At 43.1% G+C, this 24,995-nt stretch overlaps 1 protein-coding gene and 1 pseudogene across 1 annotated transcript; both read left to right on the top strand.

Moving 5' to 3' along the window:
• The first annotated feature begins 1,492 nt into the window (after positions 1 to 1,492).
• LOC110701772 lies at positions 1,493 to 17,845 on the top strand (annotated as a pseudogene).
• Positions 17,846 to 18,255: 410 nt separating this feature from the next.
• On the top strand, positions 18,256 to 21,362 carry LOC110701768 (protein FAR-RED IMPAIRED RESPONSE 1-like). The gene is made up of 3 exons (XM_021879397.1): positions 18,256 to 18,444; positions 19,015 to 20,216; positions 20,654 to 21,362. Exons 1-3 carry the CDS (start codon positions 18,256 to 18,258, stop codon positions 21,360 to 21,362), a joined length of 2,100 nt encoding a protein of 699 aa, XP_021735089.1.
• The last annotated feature ends 3,633 nt before the right edge of the window (positions 21,363 to 24,995 follow it).

Genomic DNA, 24,995 nt, shown 5'->3' with positions numbered 1-24,995 from the left:
CTTTACTTTCGTTTGGTTTGACTTTTTAAGTTGACTTGTTTTGATTGGTTTTTAAAGATAGTCTTCTGCTGTGTGTCTTTGATAATTATCTTAACCGTTTTCACGGTGGCGGTAATGTCTTAGAATTTCCTATTTCGTATTTAAAAAGAGCAAAAATGTATTTTAAGGGAAAGGAATTTTTAGGGTGTTACAATAACCTACGCTCAAATTAAAAAAAAAAAGAAGGACTAGGATACAACAAGAAGTTCTAGAAGAAAAAGAAGTATGTTGATCTACCAAGTAACATAGTTTGCTATTTCTGTGGCAAAACTAGACATAAGAAAACTAATTGTTCTAAAAAAGGAAAAAACACTCTTAAAATTGAAAACCATGTTAAACAAGTGTGGATTAGGAAATTTAATTCCACGTTTGTAACACAAGAACCCAAGGAAACCGAGGTTCCTAGCACTAATGCTAGATTTTCATGCAGGTTCCAGTGAGGGAGAAAAGTTGGTACCTTGACAGTGGTTGTTCCAAGCACATGATCGAAGATAAGGCTAGATTTCTCTCACTGGATGCCTATTATGGCAGAACTGTGACCTTTGGTGATAACAAAAAAGGAAAAATTGTAGTTGTTGGCAAAGTAAGAAGGTCAAGCTTCCATGCGATAGGTAATGTATTTTTGGTCGAGGGTATGGAGCACAACTTGTTAAGTATTTCACTATTTTGGGATAAAGGTAACTCTGTAAGCTTCACTTCCAATACGTGCCAAATCATTAGCAATGACACAGGAAACATAATATTAGACGGAACTCGCAAAGGGAACACTTATACAGTGGATCTTAATAAAGTTCCTAACAGCTTAACATGTCTTAGATGGTCCTCCATTGCTGTGGCACAAAAGATTTGTACATGTAAGTTTTTCTTTGCTAGATAAACTTAAGACTAAAGATTTGGACTAAGTTTGTTATATACGTATTATGGGCGTAGTACTCGACTTGAATCAACACCTTACCTTTCTATGTTACTTCGTACAACAGTTCGTACTAACATATGTTTCTCTATGACCAGTTTCTAAGTTACTTCGTACAATAGTTCGTACTGACATATGTTTCTAAGTTACTTGCACTCCTTTTAGCAGTTTCTCTATGACTCTTCATCTAAGGAATCAAAGGAAAACTAATTTGAAATTGTAGTTTTTTCTTAAAAATATGTTTTTCATAATATTACATTTTTCATTAAATTAAATGTTTTTCATCAAATTGAATGGTCATCAAAGTAGCAAGCTAGCTAGAGATCCGAAAAACAGTGACATCTCCCAAGTTTCTAGTCGATTAACCAACAATCAACAATCACACCATGTACTATTATCCTCAAAACTAGCACTAGTTTCCACTTGTCCATTTTATATACAAATTACATCTCTTTTTACACGAATCTTCTCCTATTTGCTCAAACTACGTTATCAATAACTACATTACAATCAGCTCATATATTATTGTAGGGAGTAAAACATAGTCTTAGCTAGGGAGGTGAATAATGGCATCGAGTGATGAAAAGCCAGGACCAATGCCGGGGAGGGGTGATGGGACGACGCCAGGGAAGGCATTGACGGTGGGGCAACAAATAGTGGACAGAGGAGCGCAGCTGATGACGACGTCGATGAAGCCTATCAACATGAGCCAGTATTTTAACACTTTTGCGATTTATAGCCATGATATGTCTCGACAGATTGAGACTCATCATTTTGTTTCGAGACTTAACCAAGATTTTTGCCAGTGTGCTGTTTATGACTCCGATCTTCCTTCAGCTCGTCTCATCGGTTTCCTCTCTTACCCTTCGTTATCATAAATTTTATAATTCAGGCCATGCATGTCTTACATTTTGCTATTTAATTAAGAGGAATATTTAGGAGCCGAAATTTGATCGTTTGCCAAATTATGGTTTCATTACAATGGTCAAGTGGTTAGGCCTTCACTCCCGGTTTCAGGAGATCCTGAAATCGATTCTCACCCCTGCTGTTGTGGCTCTCTAAAGACAAAAAAAAAAAAAAAAAAAAAAAAAAAAAAAAAAAAAAAAAAATAAAATTAACAAAGCTAATTTTGAACGAATAATATTTACATATTATTATGTCTAACAGATGTATATATTTATACAAAGTATATACATGGATAGGAATTAGATAATAATAGTTTTGTCTAAAATTAGCTCAAGACATTTATCATTGCATGATCTAGCATTCTTGTATGTGGGATTGTATATAAATGTTGGGAATAAATTAGCTATATATAACATAATTACTTCTAAATGAAAGTATTTTTTCATCTGTCTGATCAACAGGAATTGAGTACATAATCTCTAAGAAAATATTTGAAGGACTCCCACCCGATGAACTATGAAAATATAAATGTTGGGAATAAATTAGTTGTGGCATTCTCATACATACGAGGTTTGTGACTTAATATGTGTTGATCATTACTTATATCTCATGTGTGTACATAATCATAAATTAGGGTAATATGGTTTCTTTCATGCATTAGGAGAAAATTTTACAAGGTAAAATTTCTTGTAAAGAGAGAAAATTTCTCTATGAAGTATGAAGCATTTATGTAACTTTTATTTTTATATTAACTTAACTTTTGAAAACTTTTGGATAACTTTTTTGTACAAAATTTATTGTATACCTGCCTTATTTAAACTTATGTTGACCTCTCCATCAAACCAATTAAAAATAGAAACTTTTACTTTTGCCTAAATTTATTTGCATTTTTGAACATAAAGAGTCACTAATTACTTAAACTAGGTTAGATCCCTGCCATGCACGGTAATTTTCAATAACTATTTTTTAATTAAGATTATATCTAATTATAAAAAATTAAATCTGGCTAAGTTATTAACTTGTAAATTGAATTTATTATGAAAGTCTATTATTAGCATATATATATATAAAAAAAAAATATATATATATATATATCACTAACAAATTTATATCGTTTTTTTTTTGTTAATCAAATGAAAATCTTAACAATATGTATTTAACTTATAAATAGATTTCCTTTTTGCAAACTATTTTTCATTCTCTTTTATGTATGTTGTGTTTCGGGGTTTTTTCTGTGTCCTATGGGAGAGTTACAATTCCGAGACTGAGCTTGCTGACCGGCTGTACCTGCAAAACAACGAAACTCCGGTTGGGTGGAGTTCCGCCTCTGACGATCTAGTTAGAACGCGTACGAAGTGAATAGTGCGAAAAGTAAAGATTTCTCTTTAATTCAGAGAGAATAAATGTTGTTTGGTTTTTGTGTTTTTTTTGTTTGGGAATTTGTGAATCTCTAATAAATGAGGATTTTCCTCTATTTATAGGGCAGAGGGAACAGTGTCCCTGCCAAATGAGGACTTGCCACGTGTCAGCCTGGGATTGGTTCCCGTTGGCCCTTTCTGGGACTGACATGTGTCAGCCTCTGATTGGGCCACGTGGCTAGGGTAATTTTTCCCTAAACATTTGCCCCTCACAGATGTCACGTGGCTTGCCACGTGGCATCTGTGACATGGCATGCCACGTAGCCTAATTGTGACAGTTGTCACGATCTGGGAAGGGGACGGTTGGTCTCCTTCCCTCCATTTATTTTTTTTTTTTTTTTGGAAAACAGAGGGAGGTGACGGTTCACCTCCTCCCTCCAATTTTTTGAATTTGAACAAGGGAAGTGACGGTTCGTCTCCCCTTACTTCTATAAAAGAAGTCCACCCCAATCATTTGCAACATTTGCGAATTTCCAAAAACTTGAGAGAAAAAAGAGCTCTGACCCCGGCTGCTTCTAAACACAACCGTCTCCCTTCTTTCTTCTCATCTGGCTTCATTACTTCTTCATAAACGCCTGAGTCATCCGGCATCTTTACAGAACGACTGCTCTTCACCGTCTGAGGTAATCTTGAAGCCTTTCTTTTATTTCTTATTTATGCCTACCCATCCGGGTATTAGTTTTAGTTTTATTTGAAACGCCCCCATCCGGTATCATACCGTTTGGGGTGACTAGCCGGTTGAATGTTTGAGTTTTCAGACATCCCCCATCCGGTGCAAACCACCTGGGGTACCCTTGGAAAATTTCTCTTTTTTCTTCAAAGCTCCCAATAGACCCCCATCTGGTGTAAACCGCCTGGGGTGCTTTTGGACAATTTTTCAGATTTTCCAAGCTCTTTCAAGAGACCCCCCATCCGGTCAAAACCGCTTGGGGTAACTTTAAGCAATTTCCTGATTTTTTCCAAAATTCTTCAATAAACCCCCATCCGGCCAAAACCGCTTGGGGTGCTTTTGGGTAATATTTTCATTTTCCCCAAAACCTTCATTAATACCCCCATCCGGTCATAACCGCATGGGGTACCTTTAGGTAATTTTTTGATTTTTCCCAAAGGCTTTCTTAAAGCCCCCATCCGGACATAACCGTATGGGGTACCTTTGTGTAATTTCTTGATTTTTTCCAAGGCTTTTCAATAGACCCCCAACCCGTCTTAACCGTTTGGGGTGCTTTTGGGTAAATTTTTGATTTTTACCAAAACCTTTCAATAAACCCCCATCCGGGCATAACCGTCTGGGGTGCTTTTGGATAAATTTTTGATTTTTCCCAAGAGCTTTTAATAAACCCCCATCCAGGCATGACCGTCTGCGGTGCTTTTGGGAAACTTTGACCAAAAGCTTTGACCAATATCAATACCGTCTGGGGTATCTTTGGGTTAATTTCGAGTTGCTTCTTTTTGCTGATCAGACCCTCATCCAGACATAACCGTCTGGGGTGTTTTTGGGTAACTTTGACCAAAAACTTTGACCAATAATATCACCGCTTGGGGGTGCTTTTGGGTGAGTTTCTAATTTTCCGGGTGTTTATTTACAGATATATCTTTCGGTGTCCGTCTAACAGCATCCAGCAGACTCAAGACTTCCCACTTTTTTCAAGTACAAAGGTACCGTCTCTGCCCCTTTCAACTCGTTTTCTCAATTTTTCCCGGTTGCATAGGTTGTTAGAGATAAATGGATTCACCCAACACACACATGGCACAACCTAGAACTGATGTCAACCGGTCACCAAGCACGGCTGAGTCTAGGATTGGGGATACCGCCTGGGAGTGTTTGGTCCACTCTTGTTCTAAGAATCCGACTGTCTCTGCTCATGTGCAGGACAGAATGGCCCGGACTAGGTGGATGGTTGTTGATCCAGACTACCAGTCTGAAGGCTCAGCCGGTGCTCCGGTTGAGGATGCCCCATACGACCAACCGGGTGCCCCTAGTACACCTAGTGATAAAATTCTAGAAGAGTCTTTCAGGCGGAAAAAAGACCGCCCAAAGATCCGGCTCCTCATCCTCTGTTGAATCATCCGGGGAGCCGGATGCCCCTGAGGTAGACAAGGATGCCTACAAATGGCCGGCTGTCAACAACCCAACCGAGGTGTCAATGAGCGCCCGTGACATAGTCTCCCTCAATGCAACATTGCCAGCTTTTTTGGCAAAGAAGCCGGTTGGGGACGACTGGGATATTGTTGTACCACCTGGGAAGGCAACCGTCGTCTGGGACGGCGACCGAGAGCATGCGGATAACTACTTTGGCTGCTACGAGGCGGCCTTTAAAGCCGGTCTCCGGTTCCCTCTACACCGGGCAATCAGGGTATGACCTTGGAATTTGGCAGCTCACACTCAATTCATGGGTGAACATTCTTGGCTACATTGACGCCTGTGAAATGCAGGACGTGACGCCTAGCTGGGAGGCGTTTGCTCACATGCACTACCTGAGCCGTGCTCCAGGCGGCTGGAATGCGTGGTACACCCTAACCACGCATCCGGAATATATGATGACCCTAGACAAGCCGTCTAAGTGGTCAAGTTGGAAGAGCAAGTTCTATATAGTCTCATCTCCATCTCTCCAACTTAACCGGAGGCTGCGTCCTTACAACAAGCAGCCGGCTCTACTGGGCAAAAAGTGTGCCCTTCCCAAGATACCGGATGAGGCTTAGGACCAGATTATGGAGCCGGGACTGCTCAAGAAGACAACCTTGCCTCTTGATGATGGGACACAAGTCATTGTCCCTAAATTTTGGGTCCCTCATCCGGAGTGGCTAAAAGACGAAGCGTTCCTTTCCTTCTGCGGTCTTAGTACAATGTTCTCCAAACGTGCGTTAAAGTCAACCGGCCTTTTTAGCAGCCTGTGCTATGTTTGAATAATATCTGATCTTTTTCTTTTCTTTTTGTTTTGCAGAAAGAGGACGAGAAATGGTTTCTCCAGACATGACACCGGCTAAGTCTGCAGCTGAAATCCGCAAGGAACAACCGGAGAAGAAACGGGCCCAAGTAGCGGCCAGAAATGAAGGGGTAAGTGCCGGATGCCTTAATTTGTATCGGTTGTATGATATTTGATTTTTAGAAATCCACCGGATGTATGGGTTGTAGCTCATACTCTTGAAACCGGATGTATGAGTTGTAACTCATACCCTTGAAACCAGATGTATGAGTTGTAACTCATACTCTTGAAACCAGATGTATGAGTTGTAGCTCATACTTCTGAAACCGGATCACTTTTAACATATACTAACTGGTTAACTCTCCTTTTGCAGTCGGGGAGCAGGAATGTTCCTCGCTCCCTTTGCCAGATGGCAAAGAGGCCCGACGAAGAGCTTTCTCAGCCGGCCTCTTCAAGGAAAAGAACAAGGCCTCCTCCTCCCGGGAGAGGTCAACCTCAAGGCCTCCGGTTGCTCAGGAGAGGTCGACCTTTGGAGGCAAAAGCCTTCGAGGCTTGATCCCGAGCTCCCAGCCGAATGAGGCTGGAGAGGAGCAGGTTGCTCCAACTGGCCGGATGCTTACTGTAGCATCCGGATAAGGTGCAGCTAGGGGTAGTTCAACCCCTCAGCTACAAACCCAACGTACGGCTCTAGCCTTTGAACACCCCTGGCCGCTTGGACCTGTTAGAGTCAAGTCCCAGGCTTCACAGTCGGGCGATTCTTCAGCCAGCCGATAAAATATAGGCGGTGCTTATGCTAGATACTTAACCGGTAAATCTGTTGATGTAGAAACTTCTCGTTGGCCAGACCTCCAAACCTATGCCAAGAGAATGATCCGGACCCTAACCCGGTCCGAGAAGGAGGCAGTGTCGGGTATGGGTCAGGTCAACATTGACCGGATCAACTCCCTGCTTGCTGAGGTAAGTTCCGGTTGGGATATGATACTTTTATCCAAATTTGGAGTTTCCCGGTTGTACTCTAACCGTTTTCTCTTTACCGGCTGTGTTGCAGGTTATGTTGCGGGTGGATGGGCTGAGAACCCTTCTACGCAAAAAGTAGGAGGAGGTAAGGGATGCCTAACGAAGGGCAACCGAATTAATTGATGTTCATCAATATAACACCATGATGTTTGAAATACAAACTAAAGCCCAAGAGATGAAACAGGAGGAACTTCTCCGCAATGCAACGACTGCTGCTGATGCTGCTACCCAAAAGGCAGCTGAATTTGAGCAACAAGTGAAGACTCTCCAAGAAGACGTCGAGAATTTGACGGATGCTGAAAAGGAGAATGCTGCGCTCAAAGGCGACGTTGCCCGGTTGAAAGAGGAACTTGCTAAGGCCCAAACGAACTTTCAAAAGAAGCTTGAGGTAGAGCAAGGCCGGCTGATCACCGAGAACGAGCGAGACTGCAAGGAACAAATGAAGTTGGCGTGGTCCATGATCCATCCGGAGACGGAGTACGTCTTCTATGATTTGAGGTACCATTATGCCTCCGCAGTCTACGATGCTCGAGTTCTTGGCACAGAGCAGCCGGCTCCTTTTAAGGAGTGGGCCGGCTTGGGTGAAGAGGAGCATGCAGAAAATGAGGCGCCGGATGGGGCTGAAGCCCAAGTCCAGCCTGATCAAGAGGCTCCTACACCCGGTCAAGACCAGCCGTCTCAGGAGCAGCCGGCTCAGCAGCAGCAACCTCAGCAATAGTTTTCTCTTTTATTTAACTATCGGCCTGCGTGCCGTGAATTTTCGTATCAATTTCCCGGACAGGGGTCCGATTAACAATTCTCAACATTTAGTTTTATGTTAATATATTTACCGGCTTTGCCGGTTTTCTTTTGATACCTGCCTCGCTTTTTGCAATCTTTTCATTATTGCTTTTACTTTTTGCATTTAAATCAAATATTGCACAAGTATTTGGGTACGTCTGCCCCTGAACAGTTGGTTGCTTCAAGTTAATCCAAATTGGAGTAGGCAACCAGCCATATTAGTATTCGGCCAATCAAACAATTTGTGCCGGATGTAATGACTCGAATATATAGCAAAATACCGTCGGTAGGGTCTTCAACTAAAGACTGGCTACATAGGTTTATAAAGTGCTTCACCGTCAGTGGTGCCTTTGGGCACCGACCGGGTGTGCGAAAGAGGCTTTTCTTTGAAAGCCGGATGCCGGCCTTTGGACAAACAGTTTAAAGCTTGTTAGACGCTTGCCCTTGTAGGGCTTTTCGTTGAAGGCCGGCTACTCTTGGGGCTTCAATATTTTAGACGCCGTCTGTATTACCTTTAGGTAGTAGACGTCTGTATCTTGGATGCGAAAGATTATTCAACTGGCGTTGAGTTATAATCACCGAATGTCTGCCTTCTTGGACAGTTTAAAAGGTTAGGCATATTATGCGCTTTCCCCTGTAGGGCTTTTCCTTGAAAGCCGGCTACTTTTGGGTCTTCAAGATTTTTAGACGCCGTCTGTATTACCTTTGGGTAATAGGCGCCTGTATCTTGAATTCGAAGGATCATTGAACTGGTGTTGAGTTATGATCGCTAGAACAATGTGCCACCCGGAAGGGAGATGTTCTCTTCGACGATTTAAGCTAAATTCAAATCGCCGGATGTCTGCCTTTTTGGACAGACGGTTTAAAAATGGTTGGGCAAATTATGCGCTTGCCACTGTAGGGCATTTCCTTGAAAGCCGGCTACCTTTGGGGCTTCAAGATTTTTAGACGCCGTTTGTATTACCTTTGGGTAATAGGCGCTTGTATCTTGAACTCGAAGGATCATTCAACTGGCGGTGAGTTATGATTGCTAGAACAATATGCCACCCGGAAGGGAGATGTTCTCTTCGACGATTGAAGCTAAATTCAAATCGCCGGATGTCTGCCTTTTTGAATAGACGGTTTAAAAATGGTTAGGAAAATTATGCGCTTGCCCCTATAGGGCTTTTCCTTGAAAGCCGGCTACCTTTGGGGCTTCAAGATTTTTAGATGTCGTCTGTATTACCTTTGGGTAATAGGCGCCTGTATCTTGAATTCAAAGGATCATTCAACTGGCGTTGAGTTATGATCTCTAGAACAATGTGCCACCCAGAAGGGAGATGTTCTCTTCGACGATTTAAGCTAAATTCAAATCGCCGGATGTCTGCCTTTTTGGACAGACGGTTTAAAAATGGTTGGGCAAATTATGCGCTTGCCCCTGTAGGGATTTTCCTTGAAAGCCGGCTACCTTTGGGTCTTCAAGATTTTTAGACGCCGTCTGTATTACCTTTGGGTAATAGGCGCCCGTATCTTGAATTCGAAGGATCATTCAACTGGCGTTGAGTTATGATCGCTAGAACAATGTGCCACCCGGAAGGGAGATGTTCTCTTGGACGATTTAAGCTAAATTCAAATCGCCGGATGTCTGCCTTTTTGGACAGACGGTTTAAAAATGGTTGGGCAAATTATGCGCTTGCCCCTGTAGGGCTTTTCCTTGAAAGCCGGCTACCTTTGGGGCTTCAAGATTTTTAGACGCCGTCTGTATTACCTTTGGGTAATAGGCGCCTGTATCTTGAATTCGAAGGATCATTCAACTGGCGTTGAGTTATGATCGCTAGAACAATGTGCCACCCGGAAGGGAGATGTTTTCTTCGACGATTTAAGCTAAGTTCAAATCGCCGGATGTCTGCCTTTTTGGACAGATGGTTTTAATTTTATAAATCCAAGTATTACTTAGATAAGTGCCCGGATGCGTATTACGCATGGGACTAAATTTATTAACGTAATGAACGTATGAATATTCGGCTGTGCTTTGCACAATTACAATCGGACAGGTACAATATGTTAAACAAATAAGTGCCGGCTGTGCATTGCACAGCTGGGACATGATAAAAATAATTGGAATAAAGCATCTTCATTAATATATTGTATTACAAATCCTTAGAAGTAGTACTTTTTCAAGTTATCTACATTCCAGGTTCTGGCTAGCTGCCTACCGTCTGGAGTTTCCAGGCGGTAAGTGCGACCTCTTACTTTTTCGGTAATCCGGTAGGGCCCTTCCCAATTTGGGGTTAGTTTCCCTTGTTCATTTGCCCTACCGGTTGCCTCCATTTTTCTCAATACAAAATCTCCTACTTTTAGAGGCCGCTTGTGCACACGTTTGTTGTAGGATCTCGTCATTCTCAGACGGTATATTTCATGACGCAAGGCAGCATTGCCCCTGCGCTCCGAGAGTGAATCCAATGCTAGACGCATGGCCTCCTAATTAGCCTCTTCATCATAAAGCATGACTCGAAGCGTTGGCTCATACAGTTCAATTGGCAGGACGGCTTCAGTGCCGTATGTCATGAGGAACGGAGTTTCACCGGTTGCCCCCTTTTCAGTTGTTCTGATGGCCCATAGAACATGAGGTAATTCGTCTGCCCATAGACCACCAACCCTTTCTATTTTCTTTTTAATGCAGCCTGAGATGAGTTTGTTGAAGGCTTCAACTTGGCCGTTTGCTTGGGGACGGCCGACGGATGCAAAACAATGGGTGATCCCTTTATCCCCCAGCCAGCTCTTGAGCATTGGAGTTTCAAATTGAGGACCGTTGTCAAAGACCATGGACAAAGGCACCCCAAACCGGGTGATGATGTTTCTCCAGATGAAGGAGATAACGTCCTTTGTCTTAATGCCCTTGACCGCCTCTGCTTCTACCCATTTGGTGAAGTAGTCTACAGCCACTAAGATGTACCTACGACCGCCTGAGGCAGGCGTGTATGGTCCTAGAATGTCCATGCCCCATTTCGCGAATGGAACTGGGCTGTAGATAGCCGCCAGGTCTGTTGCCGGACGGTGTATGAGCCGGCCAAATTTCTGGCACTTGTCACACCTCTTCACCAATTCCATGGCGTCTGACTCAAGAGTTGGCCAAAAATATTCCTGCCGCCTGGCTCTCTTGGCTAGGGATCTGCCGCCTATGTGCGATGCACAAAAGCTTGAGTGTAGATCTTCCAAGACTTCTTTCCCCTTTTCAGGAGTGACACATTTTAAGAGCGGCTGGAGATAACCCTTACGGAAGAGTTGCCCTTGGAATATTTCAAAACTGGCGGCTCGTTTTTTCAACAAAGCCGCCTCAGTAGGAGCATCCGGTAGAGTGTCGTGTGCTAAAAATTCTCGGATGGCATCCATCCAGGTAGAACTTCGGTCAAGAACTCCAATGGGATCATGCTTAATACTTCTCTTTTCCATGACTTCGGAGAAGACTGACCTAGGCGCATTACATATGGCGGATGATGCCAGTTTGGACAGCGCATCCGCCTGATTGTTTTCTGTCCGGGGCACTTGACTTAGTTTGAATTCTTCAAGTGTCCCGGCCTCTTCTTTGACCGCCTGCGGGTATTTGATCATTATCGGATGGGTGGCTTCAAATTCACCATTGTATTGGCTGACGATCAATTGAGAGTCTGAGCAGGCGTCAATCTTTCTTGCCCCTGCTGCCTTACACATGCGGATACCGGCTAGCAAGGCCTCATACTCTGCCTCATTATTCGAGGCTTGAAACTTGAACCGTAGTGCGTATTCATAAGTATCCCCTTCCGGGGATTTGAAAATTACGTCTGCACCACAGCCGTTCATTGTAGAGCTCCCGTCTACAAACACCTTCCAGACCTGATTTATATTATCCGGCTGGGTTGGCCTTGTCATTTCGACAATGAAGTCGGCAAACGCCTGACCCTTCACTGCCTTTCTAGGCTTGAAGGTGATTTTGAAGCTTTGAATGGCGATTGCCCATTTTAGAAGCCTGCCGGATGAGTCCAGGGTTGTCATTGGCCGCTTGAGGGGTTGTTCGGTATAGACCACCACCGGATGTGCCAAGAAGTATGGTTTTAACTTCTTGACAGCCATGAATATAGCGAGGCCAAACTTCTCAACCATGGGGTACCGCAGCTCTGCGTTCCGGAGGACATAGCTTATGAAGTAGACCGGGAGCTGCGTACTGTCTCGCTCAGTAAGGAGAACGGCACTGAGGGCATGATCTGAGGCGGCTAAGTACATGTAGAGCACCTCACCGGTTAACGGACTGACCAGCCGTGGTAACGAGTGAAGGTGTTCCTTTAATTTTTAAAATGCCGCCTCAGCATTCTCCCCCATTCAAATCTGGTCTTCTTCTTGATTGCTTGGAAGAAGTAAAGGCACTTGTCGCCTGACCGGCTGAGGAATCTACCCAAGGCGGCCAGGCAACCGGTAAGCTTTTGGACCTCTTTGACAGTACAGGGTGACTTCATGTCAATCACTGCCTGTACCTTGTCCGGATTAGCCTCTATTCCCCTTTGATCAATCAAGAAACTGAGAAACTTTCCACAATCAACACCAAAGACGCATTTTTTGGGATTTAACATTACTTTATGTCGCCTGAGTGTTGAGAAAGTCTCCCGGAGGTCAGCAAGGTGATCCGCTTGCTTTTTGGATTTGACTATCATATCATCAATGTACGCCTCTACATTCCTCCCAATTTGATTAATGAAGACCGTATTAATCATCCGTTGGAAGGTAGCAGGCGCATTCTTCAACCCAAACGACATCACCGTATAACAGAACAACCCTTGATCAGTGACGAAAGCCGTCTTTTCTTGATCTTTTTTCCACAAGGGTATCTGATGATAACCGGAGTAGGCATCCATGAAGCTCATTAGGGCATGCCCGGCTGTAGAGTAAACCAGACTTTCAATCTTAGGAAGAGGATAGCTATCCTTCGGACATGCCTTGTTCAGATCTGTGTAATCTACACACATCCGCCAGGTGCCATTCGGTTTCTTGACCAGAACAACGTTCTCTACCAAATCCGGGTAGTAGCATTGCCGAATGAACCTGGCATCTAGGAGCTTCTTGACCTCGGCGGCTGCCGTTTGAGACCTTTCCTCACCGTGGTTCCTCTTCGTTTGCCTAACCGGCTTCTTCTTAGGATCCACAGCGAGTCTGTGAACAGCAAGATCCGGATGTATACCCGGCATCTCGTCCACTTCAAAGGCAAATATGTCGCTGAACTCTTTCTGAAGTTGGTGCATCTCTACACCCAACTCCTCGAAGGCAACCGTCCCCACTTTGACGGTCTCTCTGGACGGCTTTCATCCAAAATTAAATCTATGTTTTCACCAGCCGGTTGGGGACGGAACTCATCTGATCGTTCCCCAATCAGTGATTGCTATTTTTTGCCTTTTTTGGCGGCCACAAGGTAGTCCGCCTTTCTTTTCTTGCCGGCTGCTGAAGGAGCAGGCGCGGCTTCCTTGCTTTCTTCAATGAGGGTGGGTTCCTCACTGATGCCGGCTGGGGTTACAGTCGGCTTGACGGCTGTAAGGTAGCACTCCCTCGCCGTCTTTTGATCCCCACTCAGGGAACCCACCGTCCCATCATCCGTCTCGAATTTAATCAGCATGAGAGAGGGGATGATGAATGCTTTGGACTCGTTGAGGGTTGGACGTCCTAAGATAAGGTTGTTAGCGGTCAGTTTCTCAACAACCAAGAACTTGACTACCATATGTCGTCCTTCTCCCTTCTCGCCCAACCGGATGGGTAGGTCGATCCTTCCAACCGGATGCACAACTCCTCCCCCAAAGCCAATCAAAGGGTGAGAAGCCGGCTGCATGCTATCAGGCTTGTATTTTAGTTTCGCTGAGCACTGGTAGCTTATCAGGTCAGACGAGCTCCCGGTATCTATAAGGATCCGACCCACTCGCTGATTGGCGACCTTGCACTCGATGACTAAGGGGTCGTCATGAGGCCGCCTGACCTTGCCCTGGTCCTTCTCAGAAATGAGGACCTCGGGGAAGGTATCCCTCAACGGCTGGCCCTCATCTACTAAGCTAACCAGATGCCAGATGTTTTCCTTGGCCCCCCGAATGGTAGGACCCCCTCCAGCAAAGCCGCCTGCTATGGTGAAGATGTGCTCATCATCCGTATCAGAGCTGACAGCCGGCTTCTTGGACGGTTGCCCCTTGCTTTGCTTGGCACCGCCCTTGGGCTTCACCAAGTATGACCTCAGCGCCCCTTCGTCAGCCAGACGGTCCAGCTGCCGCCTGAGGGCATAGCAGTCACTGGTGTCATGGCCAATTTCCTCGTGGAATTGGCAATACTTGTTCTTGTCCCGGCTGCTGACGGGACTTTTCATTGGAGTCGGTTTTTCATTAGTCATCCGGTTCCTAATCTCCACGAGGATGGAGGATGGGTCATTGTTAAACTCATACTTTGGGACGTATGGAGTAAACTATCTTGGTTTCTTCTGGGACGGCTGACCAGAACGGTCGGCTGCCCAGACTTCCTTTCTCTTCTGGCCTTCTACTTTAGCAGTCGGCTGGGCAGGCTGGCTGTCCCTCCTATCGGACTTCTTGAAGTCCGACGGCTGCCTGACGGAACACAGCTCTGTCGCCTGTATATAGGCTTCAACCTCCAGCAGAGCTTCTTGAAGAGTGGCAACCCTCTTCCGGACGAGGTCGAACTTGAAAACCGACCCGTCTTTTAGACCCTTGAAGAAGTCTGTATAGGCTACTTCATCCGTCAGGCCGGCTATCTAAATTCTTGTCAGATTAAACCGCCTGACGTAGGACCGGAGTCTTTCCTTGTCTCCCTGCTTTATGGCCCCTAGATCGAGGCTGGTCTTTTTGGCAGGGATGTTCATGGAGAAGTTGGACGTAAAGAGATACGCCAACGTCTTGAAGTTGTTAATGCACCCGGCTGGAAGGTTGCCAAACCACCTCTGGGCTATGCCTTTGAGGGTAGCCGGGAAGCACTTACACCAGTCGACATCATCCAACCCCTGTAGGTACATGAGGTTGGTGTATGCCATGAGGTGGTCTTCCGGGTTGGTGGTACCGTCGAAGGTACCGACCAACACGTTCTTAACCTTGGCCGGCTGGGCCACCTCGGCTATTTCCCTGGAGAACGCCGACTGCTGTTCACCAAGGTTGAGCAGCCGGAGCTGCCAGTCGACTGACTGCATGGGTGCCGCCTGGCCTCCAAAGAGACCCGGCTGCATGTATGGGACTCCATAGGGCAGGTATGGCGGTTGAGGCGCATATGGTGCCGGATGGATGATTTGGGGGCCAGTACGCGGTGACATGCCGAGCAACTGACTACCTCGGTTTGTCTCCGAATGCTTCATTGAAGTATTGCGGAAACTGTCTGGAAAGGTCGACGTGGAAGCCGACTCAGACATTTGCTAACTTCTCCTTTCCTGGATCAAAGTCCGGGCGTCGGAGTAAGTCTTCTTGGACCCATCCGCCTATACTTGCCGGATGGCTTTCCGTTGCCTTGATTCAGGGAAATGGAGCCTTGAGAGATCGATCAGGGGCCCATCCGTCCCCTTTCGCTTTGGGTGCGGAGTAGGGACCCGGTCTTTCACTTGCTTCTTCCCGGAAGGAAAAGCTTTCTTTGCCGCCTGACCCCTCTTTCAGGGGAAAGGCTTCTTGGCCGACTGACCCCTGTTGGAGCCAGTGGACTTCTTGATGATGTCCGTGATTTCCCCCTTGAAACTAGTCATGAATTTCATGAGTTCGTCTCTGGTGACGGGGGCTGAGCCCTCCGCTGCCTGGGGTACCCTAGCCGGCTGGCCGGCTGGGGTGTCAGGAACTGCATCTTCACCCCGTTCCCTTACTTCTTGGGAACGGGTGCGCCGTGATCTGAATGACCCGTCTGGGGCCGTATAGGTGTCGATGTTATTATCGTCATCACTACCTGGGTCCGAGTGGACCTCGGCCTCGACCATAGACCGTTTGACTTCGGCAGGCGGTACATAGTCAGAATTCATCTTGGAAGTACTCTCCCCACAGACGGCGCCAAATGTTTCGGGGTTTTTTCTGTGTCCTACGGGAGAGTTACAATTCCGAGACTGAGCTTGCTGACCGGCTGTACCTGCAAAACAACGAAACTCCGGTTGGGTGGCCTGGAGTTCCGCCTCCGACGATCTAGTTAGAACGCGTACGAAGTGAATAGTGCGGAAAGTAAAGATTTCTCTTTGATTCAGAGAGAATAAATGTTGTTTGGTTTTTGTGTTTTTTTTTGTTTGGGAATTTGTGAATCTCTAATAAATGAGGATTTTCCTCTATATATAGGGCAGAGGGAACAGTGTCCCTGCCAAATGAGGACTTGCCACGTGTCAGCCTGGGATTGGTTCCCATTGGCCCTTTCTAGGACTAACACGTGTCAGCCTTTGATTGGGCCACGTGCCTAGGGTAATTTTTCCCTAAACATGTTGCATTTTTTTTTCTCAATAATCAACTGACTTGAAATATTTTTTTCATATCTTTCTTGGCAAGCTTTTCATACATGATTAAATACAAAAATATTTTTTTCAAAAAAAATCCTTGTTTTTATTAATGGTAAAGTAGTACGTAACTCTACATATGTCATAAATTAGGTTAAGAAGTTTATGGTATCAATATGTATTTGGAAGGACACATTAAATCTTTTCTAATCTTTTTTTTTTTTTTGAAGGAAAATATTTCGCAATATTTTATTTATGTATAATATTTCTTTCCTATATAGACATTAAAAAAAAAAAACTAAGGGACATACCAGAAAATGACACGTGTCATTACTGGTGTGTTTTTTGGCATATAGTTATTATTATTGATTGATTGATTGATTGATTGATTAAGCAAGATAGATTTCATGTTAATCCTTAATGTTTTAACTAAGTTCCTATTCACTTCACCTTATAAAAAAATAGTATTAAGTAAAATTAATTTTAGTTCAGTAAAATTAATTTAAGTTCAGTAAAAATAATTTAAGTTCAACAAAAATAATTTCAGTTCAGTAAAAATAATTCCAGTTCGGTAAATAATTTCGGTTAAGCAAAAATAAGATTGAGTAAAAGGGGCCTAATTCGTGCTGTTGTATTTATCTAAGTTAGCAAGGTAAATTATATAGGAATCAAACTTATCTGTTTTGGGGGATTGTAGAATTGATTTACTAGTATGTTGAAGATTAAAGCAGGCCTTTGGAATAACCCTCGAGTGCCAGGAATAATTGAAAATTTAGAGCTCCAAACCTTTGCTAAGATGTACGGAAAGTTTTGGTGCACTTGGCAGGTTGACCGACGTAAATAATTTGACTCAGTTTTTCATTTTGGCTTATTTCATTTTCAAGTTCAATTCATTATTCAATATATGGAATACAAATTATTGCATTTCTTCCCCCGTCTCAAATAATTGTTATGGAGTATATCGACAGATCAATAGTGCAAACTAGTATTCCTTTTGTTATTTTTTTTATCTTCCCATTTACTACGTATATTGTCAAACTTATAAAACTTTGATCATATTTTGAAATTACTATATAAGTTGAAAAAGTTTATCATATGGAGGTAGTATACTATACGTAAATTTATTAATGGTTTTTCTATTTACTGATTATATGAAGGAGATAAACTTCCCTTAGGCGCACCGGCCCTTATGATGTCTCCTCAACCAGAGAGCACAATTTGCGCAGAAATGGTGAAGAAGAGGGATGAGAAGTTCTAGAAATCAAGTGATAATTTGATCTCATCAAGGGCTAATATTGCGACACCGGAAAACTTGAATTCGTACGCAGATCACTGGAAGCAATATGGAAAGGGCTTTGCTATTGATTTACAAGAAACGGAGATGAAAACAACTGCTCCCTTCCCATGAAATGATGAAATTAATAATCCAATTCAATTTATACTCTCTCTGTTTTTTTTATTTGCATCAATTTGACGAGTACATTTTCCGAGACGTAACTTTAACAATGTAGAACACACACACTCGCGTAGTGATTGAAAAATTATGTTTTTATTCTTCTTATAAACAATGTAGGACACTCGCGTATTGATTGAAAAACTTGTTTCAACATTATCTTCAACACTAATTTGATAAGGTTATGTATGACTGATTCCCCCCAAAATCTTCATACTTTGGCGGATCTTGATTTAATTTAATAATATCCGTCTACATTGTCTTTAAAAAAAACTTATGAAGTACAATATAACAATCATATAAGATTCTGAACTTTTTATTATTAGTTTATTTAAATTATATATCTTAAATGGATGTCGTTTAAAATGAGAAAATCTCTGTTTTTCACCGTGAGAAACAGAAGCGTTTCTCACGATGGCATTTCTGTAATAAAATTGATGTTTTTCACTTACTGGGATGCTGACTCGGATGCGCCTATGTGGCATTTTGCTGAGTGGACGCTGAGTGGGGACATTGTGAGAACAGGATTCGCCTATGTTATGTTACAGATTTCGGTGTTTAGGCGGGATACTATTCACACATCACATCAGTTGAACAGTTGAATTAGCAGGTACTATCTTCGTCCAGTCGCTTCGCTTCTTCTAGTGCATTCTTGCAGGTACTATCTTCGGGAATTCACACATCTTCAAACATCTTCGAGTTGAACAGCTTCCCATAAAACTATTTCCAGACCCAGTTGAATTAGCAGGTAATTATGATGTTATAGAGCTCATAATCGCGACCAAATTATGAATAATTTTGAACGTAATGGTATAATGAGGTTAATGCCTCTGTTATAATTGCGGCCGAATGATTTTGTTGAAAATGCAATTTATACTTGTTGATAATGTGTTGTCTTCGTATGCTTTGAACAAATCCCTCTGTTAATGCCTCTGTTAATTTTTGAAAATTGGTTGTTTTACTTTGTTGGTTGTTCAACTGGTTGATTGATTTGTGTCGGTTGGTTGTATTTCTGTGTTGGGTTCAATTTGTGCTGTGAAAACGTGTTGGTTGATGAACTGGTTTAATTTGTATTGTAATTATGTTGGTGTTTTGTATTAATTTGTATTGTTCTGTATTTGAAGGGTGAATTGTTTTTGATGGAGAAGACTGGTATCATGACTGATATTATGGAAATGGAAACTGAAGGCGTTATTAGGGGCAGTGAGATTGGTGTTGGTGATTGTGGGAGTGTCGTTAAGTTTAGGAGTAACGTTGGTATAGAGGAGGAGGGCAATGACATGGAGGGTATAGAAGACATAGTTGTTGCAGATAGTTGTGATGAGGGTGTTGGTGTAGTTGGTGCAGTTGACATGAATGTAAATATTAGGTATTTATCCCCCGTGAAAACAATTCATACGACTCACACTGTGGTTGGTAGCAATGAAATGCGTGTAATTGTTGAGGAGCCTAAGGAAGGGATGGTCTTCCGGTCTTGGCAAGAGGTTGAAGCCTACTATAAGGAGTATGCTGAGCAGATGGGGTTTGGAGTGTCAAGGGTTCAAGGCGTAAATTCTAAGACGGCGAACAAACAAAGAATTGCAAGCACGTGGAGGTGTGAGTGTTGGGGTAAACCCGACATGAGGGCTAGGAAGGAAGCGAAGAAGAGGGCAAAGGCAATGGGTGTTGGAGGTTCAGGTGGTTTAGTTGATGGGGTGGTATGTGAGGATGAGTTAAGTCGTAGGAAGAGGACTTCGAAAAAGTGTGAATGTGAGGCCCGTGTTTATGCTAGAGTGAATGAAGATGGCATGTGGGTGTTGAAGACAGTGCACTTAAAGCATAATCACAAGATTGATCCGGCAAATTCTAAGCTTGTGAAGGAGTACCGCATGAAGCAAATGACCTCAACAGTGAAGAAGAAGCTGATGGATTTCTATGAGCAAGGTGTACCAATTTCTCAAATACACGGTTGCATGGCGACCGAACGAAACGGTAACATGGCTCTCACCGTCAAAGATTTACAACATGAGGTGTACAAGGCTAGGCGGTTGAAGATGGTTGGAGGGGACTCGGTGGCAATGATGGAGAACTTTGAAAAAATGCAATTCGGCAACCAAAATTTTTTCCATGCTCAACGTTTGGATGAAGAAGGGAGGCTTAAGGATGTGTTGTGGGTGGATGCAAGAAGTAGGGTAGCTTATGAGGACTTTGGTCATGCGGTTTGCTTCGACGCAACATACCTAACAAATGAGTACGAGCTCCCATTTGCGAACTTTGTTGGTGTGAACCACCATGGGCAATCGTTGTTGTTGGGATGTGCTCTTGTTTCACATGAAGACTGCGATACGTTTGCGTGGATATTTCGATAGTGGCTAGCTTGCATGAACAACCGAGCTCCTAAAGCCATTTTGACCGACCAAGCGGCAGCTATGCGGAGGCCCCTAGCTGAAGTCATGCCAAACACGGTTTATCGTTGGTGCCTATGGCATATCATGAGCAAGATCCCTGAGAAACTTGGCAAGTGTGCACGGTATGTTATGTATAAATTATGTTATACAAATCTGCACATAAATGTAAATTTGCTATGTTGTAAATCTGCACAAATCTCAAGGTCTTAAGATCAGTTTCATAGGACGAATAAACTGAATCACTTAGGTAAACAAAGGCCTTGAAATTCAAGGCAAAGCTGAGAGACAGGCTATTGACTTTTCAACAGATTGTAAAATTGTGAGTTAAACTGTTGTTCTGCTGTTATGGACTCTAACGTTGCTCATTTTTGTCTAGTTACCAAGAGTTCATAAACCCTCTCAAAGAGCTGGTGTATGAGAGCTTTGACCCCGAGAAGTTCCAAACCCGATGGGCAGAGTTTATAGCCGAGTATAAGTTGGAGGACAATGAATGGCTACAGAGCCTACACAAAGAGAGTCGTATGTGGGTGTCTGCTTACATGAAAGAGTTTTTTTGGGCTAGTATGAAGACCACACAAAGGGTGGAGAGCATCAATTGGTTTTTCGATGGCTATGTTAACCGCAAAACCAAGCTACATGAGTTTCCTCAAAAGTATTGCATGGCCTTGGATCAACGCGTTCGAGATGAAGTGAGTGCAGATGAGCGTTGCTCGAAGTACCTTAGGAGGTTGGTTAGTGGCTTCAAAGTGGAAAAAATATTTCAAAAGTTGTACACGGACAACAAGTTTCAAGAAGTTCAAAAGGAGTGTACGAGAATGATGTATTGCAACGTCCGAGGAGAGAAGGTTTTGTCTGAAAACCTTATTCAGTATTCGGTGGTCGATCGTGTATGGATAGTACCTCCCAGTGCTAGTGAGGATGTCATTACAGATAGGCGACGAACCTACAATGTTACTTTCTTTCCAATGACAAAGGAGGTGCAGTGTGACTGTAGGAAGTTTGAGACAAGTGGCATACTTTGCAAACACTGTATTAGGATTCTCGATGAAAACTTGGTTGAAGATCTGCCAGAGAATACATTGTAGCCCGTTGGCGGAAGGACATACCCCGGAAGCACACTAGGGAGAAGGTGGCCTACCATGATCCGGGCGACACGGTCACTGTGAAGAGGTTCAACAAAATGATGGTTAAATTCGAGCCCTTATGTGAAACCGCCGCCATGGTGGATGATCAAACGGTCCATATGGTAATGGAAACACTGTCGAAGCTTCAATTAGCTGTTAATGACCGTAGGGACAAGAAGAGTCAAGAGAATGTTCCTATAGTTAGTACACTATCATTAGCAGGTGAAGACAGAACGATTTCCTCAGTTGGGAATCCTGCTCCTACTGCTCCTGCAGAGCCCGGAGACCCCTGTCCAGCTGCCATGGACCTAGTTCTCAAAGACCCTATAATTAAGAAACGGAAAAGGGGCAGGCCTAAGGGTTCAAAGCACAAAACGTTAGCTGAAACTGGCTACAAGAACAAGAAAACCAACAAGAATAAGAAGCCTAGTCCTGTTAAGATTTATGCTTTGTTCTTTGTTCAATAACTGCTTATCCTGTTATTATTCTATTCACTCTCTGACTGCTGTTATTATTCTTTAGGACGCAGGAGATGATGTTGGTGTTGAGGAGGATGCAGGAAATGGTGTCGAGGAGGATGCAGGAAACGGTGTTGAGGAAGAAATGGTGTTGCAGGAGATGGTGTTGAGGAGGATGCAGGAAAAGGCAGGAATGGGAGAACAAGGTAAGACAAAGGGGAAGACCAAGGGGATGGCAAAGGGGAAGGGCATTCCAATCCAGGGGAAGTCAAATACGTCTTCTCGAAAGCTACCTGTAAGTATGAAGGACCAAATTTATGTCATTCTACTTCCAGTGATTATTTATATCACATCTAACTAATGGGCGCTGAGTGACATCATACCATTTAAGTTGCTGCACATCAAGGTGAAGCAGAAACGTCTTGATGAACTAATGGCCGATGAGTGAGTCATGTTTAAATATGAAGAGTCTGAGCGTAGAAGAAACAAATCTTTTGTCCAAGCATATGAAGACCAGGCTCTTAGGATGAGTTTCAAGGAAAAAGATTGAATAAACTGATTAATTTCAAAGTTTTGAGATTCAAATCAAAGCTTGTGAGTTAAACTGAAATGTGATCATAAGCATTTGAAACATGTGAAACAAAAGCAACAATGTGTTGTTAAAAGAAAGTTTATCGGGTTAGATGTTCAAAATAAGTGGCTCGATTACAAATGTAGTGACAAACCCCAAAAGCAACTAAAATGGAGAATAAACTTAGAAAAATGCTTTTACATTAGCAGCTTCTCACAGATCTTCTCACTAGACAGAACATCCTTCACCATCAGCAGGCAGCATGCACGCACTTGGTACTAGTCTTCACTGTAACTAGAAACCTGTTTTCCAACATTCAAATTAAAGGATTAGTGAGTTAATTAAGTAACCTATTAATATGATTTTTTAGACAACAACATTGAGGAAGTTCAACCTCAATTGCTTTAACGGTGCCAATAATACGATCATCATCATTCGAGTCATCGGCAGCTATCAGCATGGTCGACTCCACCCTATGAGGATCGTAAAACACCACGGTCCCTCCGAGCAAACCTCCACCCGCGTCATGCCGCCAGGAAATAGTTCTGCCTAGTTTCGCTAGGATCCTTTCACAATTGGTGGAAGTTGCCCCCACCTCTGTCACTATCATCAGAATTGGGTTATGGGTTGCAACAATTTGTTCAAAGTGGTCGATAAAGGATGGACGGGTGATCCTCCGACAATTCCAAAGCACAACAGCAGCTCCAATGTCCAGTTTTTCATCGTTACCATCTAGCTCCGGACAAAGGGCGACAGTATGGTAGCGGCTTGTCAGGTCATATGGGATAAACTGCCCCCTAGACACGGTGTAATTGATCTCCGTGATAGGAGACCTCACCTAAACAGATGTTGTGAGCATGCCATGTTAACTCAGCAATCTTATGAATAGGCCACTTATCATCGTTTATCACAATCATGAGTCATAGTAAGTGAAGATGTTTTTGTTTACTTATGAATGATGGAAGTCAAACCCATGTTGCAATGTTATATTATGTTATGTTCCAGGCTGATGATAGTGGACTTTGCTTTTATTTCTATTTAAGTGAATTAGTTTCTTCCGCCTTGAAACTAATTGAAACTAATTTCAAGCCCTTGAGATTTATAATTTTCGACAAGCTCCGCTATTCCGGAACTTAAAATTATTATGATGAACTTAAAAATAGAATTAATCAAGCAACCCGACTACAATTGGCTAAATCAGTCTACTTCGGTACTACCATCCAAACTTAAATGTTATATTTTGCTCAAAACCCGGTAATCGATAATGACACAAAAATTGGCATCAAGTAAATGCACTTAAAATTTACGTCTGAGGAGGCCCAAAAAAATTAAATTAGGTCATATTGCAGGCAAAAATTACGGTAAAATTAGACGAGACGAGGGTACGTATGGATGTTACCTGCAAGAACAGAACATCATCCGTGTAGCTGCCGAAATCGACTTTGACGCCAGCCAGTCCAAGGGAGTATATAGGGCCAGTCGTTGGGATTCTTGGCTTCGGGTCTATCTTGTCCATCAACAATTTCGGAATGATTTTGGTTTTACCCTCGTACTCGACATTATCATGTTTTCGCAGCTCACGAATGGCAGCTTGCACCTCCGGTTTCGCAACGACATCAACAAAGTTGGGTAAGTGAGCCGGAAAAATCTCACGAGCCTCATTGACCATCATCATCCTGTCCATGCGGTGCTGCTCTTCTTTAGGGTTGGCGACAATTTTCCTCAGAATATCGTATCCAATGACATGCAAGGTCAAATTTCCTCTTTGGCTATGAAAATAGACATAGTCATTGAAGTTCATTTCTTGTACAGGGTTTGTGTTGTACTTGAAATAGTATTTGATGTTATCAGTCGCCGTAGCCGCGAAGAACCCAGGTGGATAAGGCACTTCTTGGTTAGGTTCCATGGTGTGAAAGAAGAAAAGAGAACAGAGGGTAGGTGTTTCTAAGAAAAAATAAAAATTTCAATGAAATCATAGGTAGGGTTTCTAAGAAAAAATTAAAAATTTCAATGATATCATAGGGGCCAAACAAGTTCACTACTCGTTGTCAACTTCAATGATTGACTAGTGCCATAAGTTGGATAAGTTCAGTGGTGTTGAACAGGAGTCCGACTGACATACACTTTGAAGACTTGAGTTGTCATTGTCAACAGCCGCCCGACTGACACATGACAACTCAAGTCCAAAAGCAGTTCGGCTGACCTTTGGCATTGAGTTGGTCATTGTCAATAAGGTGAATTACCGTGTCCTTTTAACATGTCCTTTTACTTGAATCGCGTGAACTAAGGTGAATTAACGTGGTGAATAAGTGAACCCGTGTCCTTTTACCACGTCAAATATCTTACACACTCAATCGTGAATCGTATCTCCAGTGTTGGTAATGCAATTGTGACACGTACAATGATAATTACTGTACGAGAGCACATTGTATATGTGTAACAATAATATATTAAATGGGTTATAAGTTACATAACCTTAGTATATATTATTTAATGGGTTATAAGTTGCATAACCTTAGTGTATATTAAATGGGTTAATTGAAATGGGCGAGCCCCAGTTACTCA

Source organism: Chenopodium quinoa, unplaced genomic scaffold (assembly GCF_001683475.1).
Source record: "Chenopodium quinoa cultivar QQ74 unplaced genomic scaffold, ASM168347v1, whole genome shotgun sequence".
Lineage (NCBI taxonomy): Eukaryota > Viridiplantae > Streptophyta > Magnoliopsida > Caryophyllales > Amaranthaceae > Chenopodium > Chenopodium quinoa.
The sequence above is the reverse complement of the archived record's forward strand: the minus strand, read 5'-3'. Positions and strand labels throughout refer to the sequence as shown.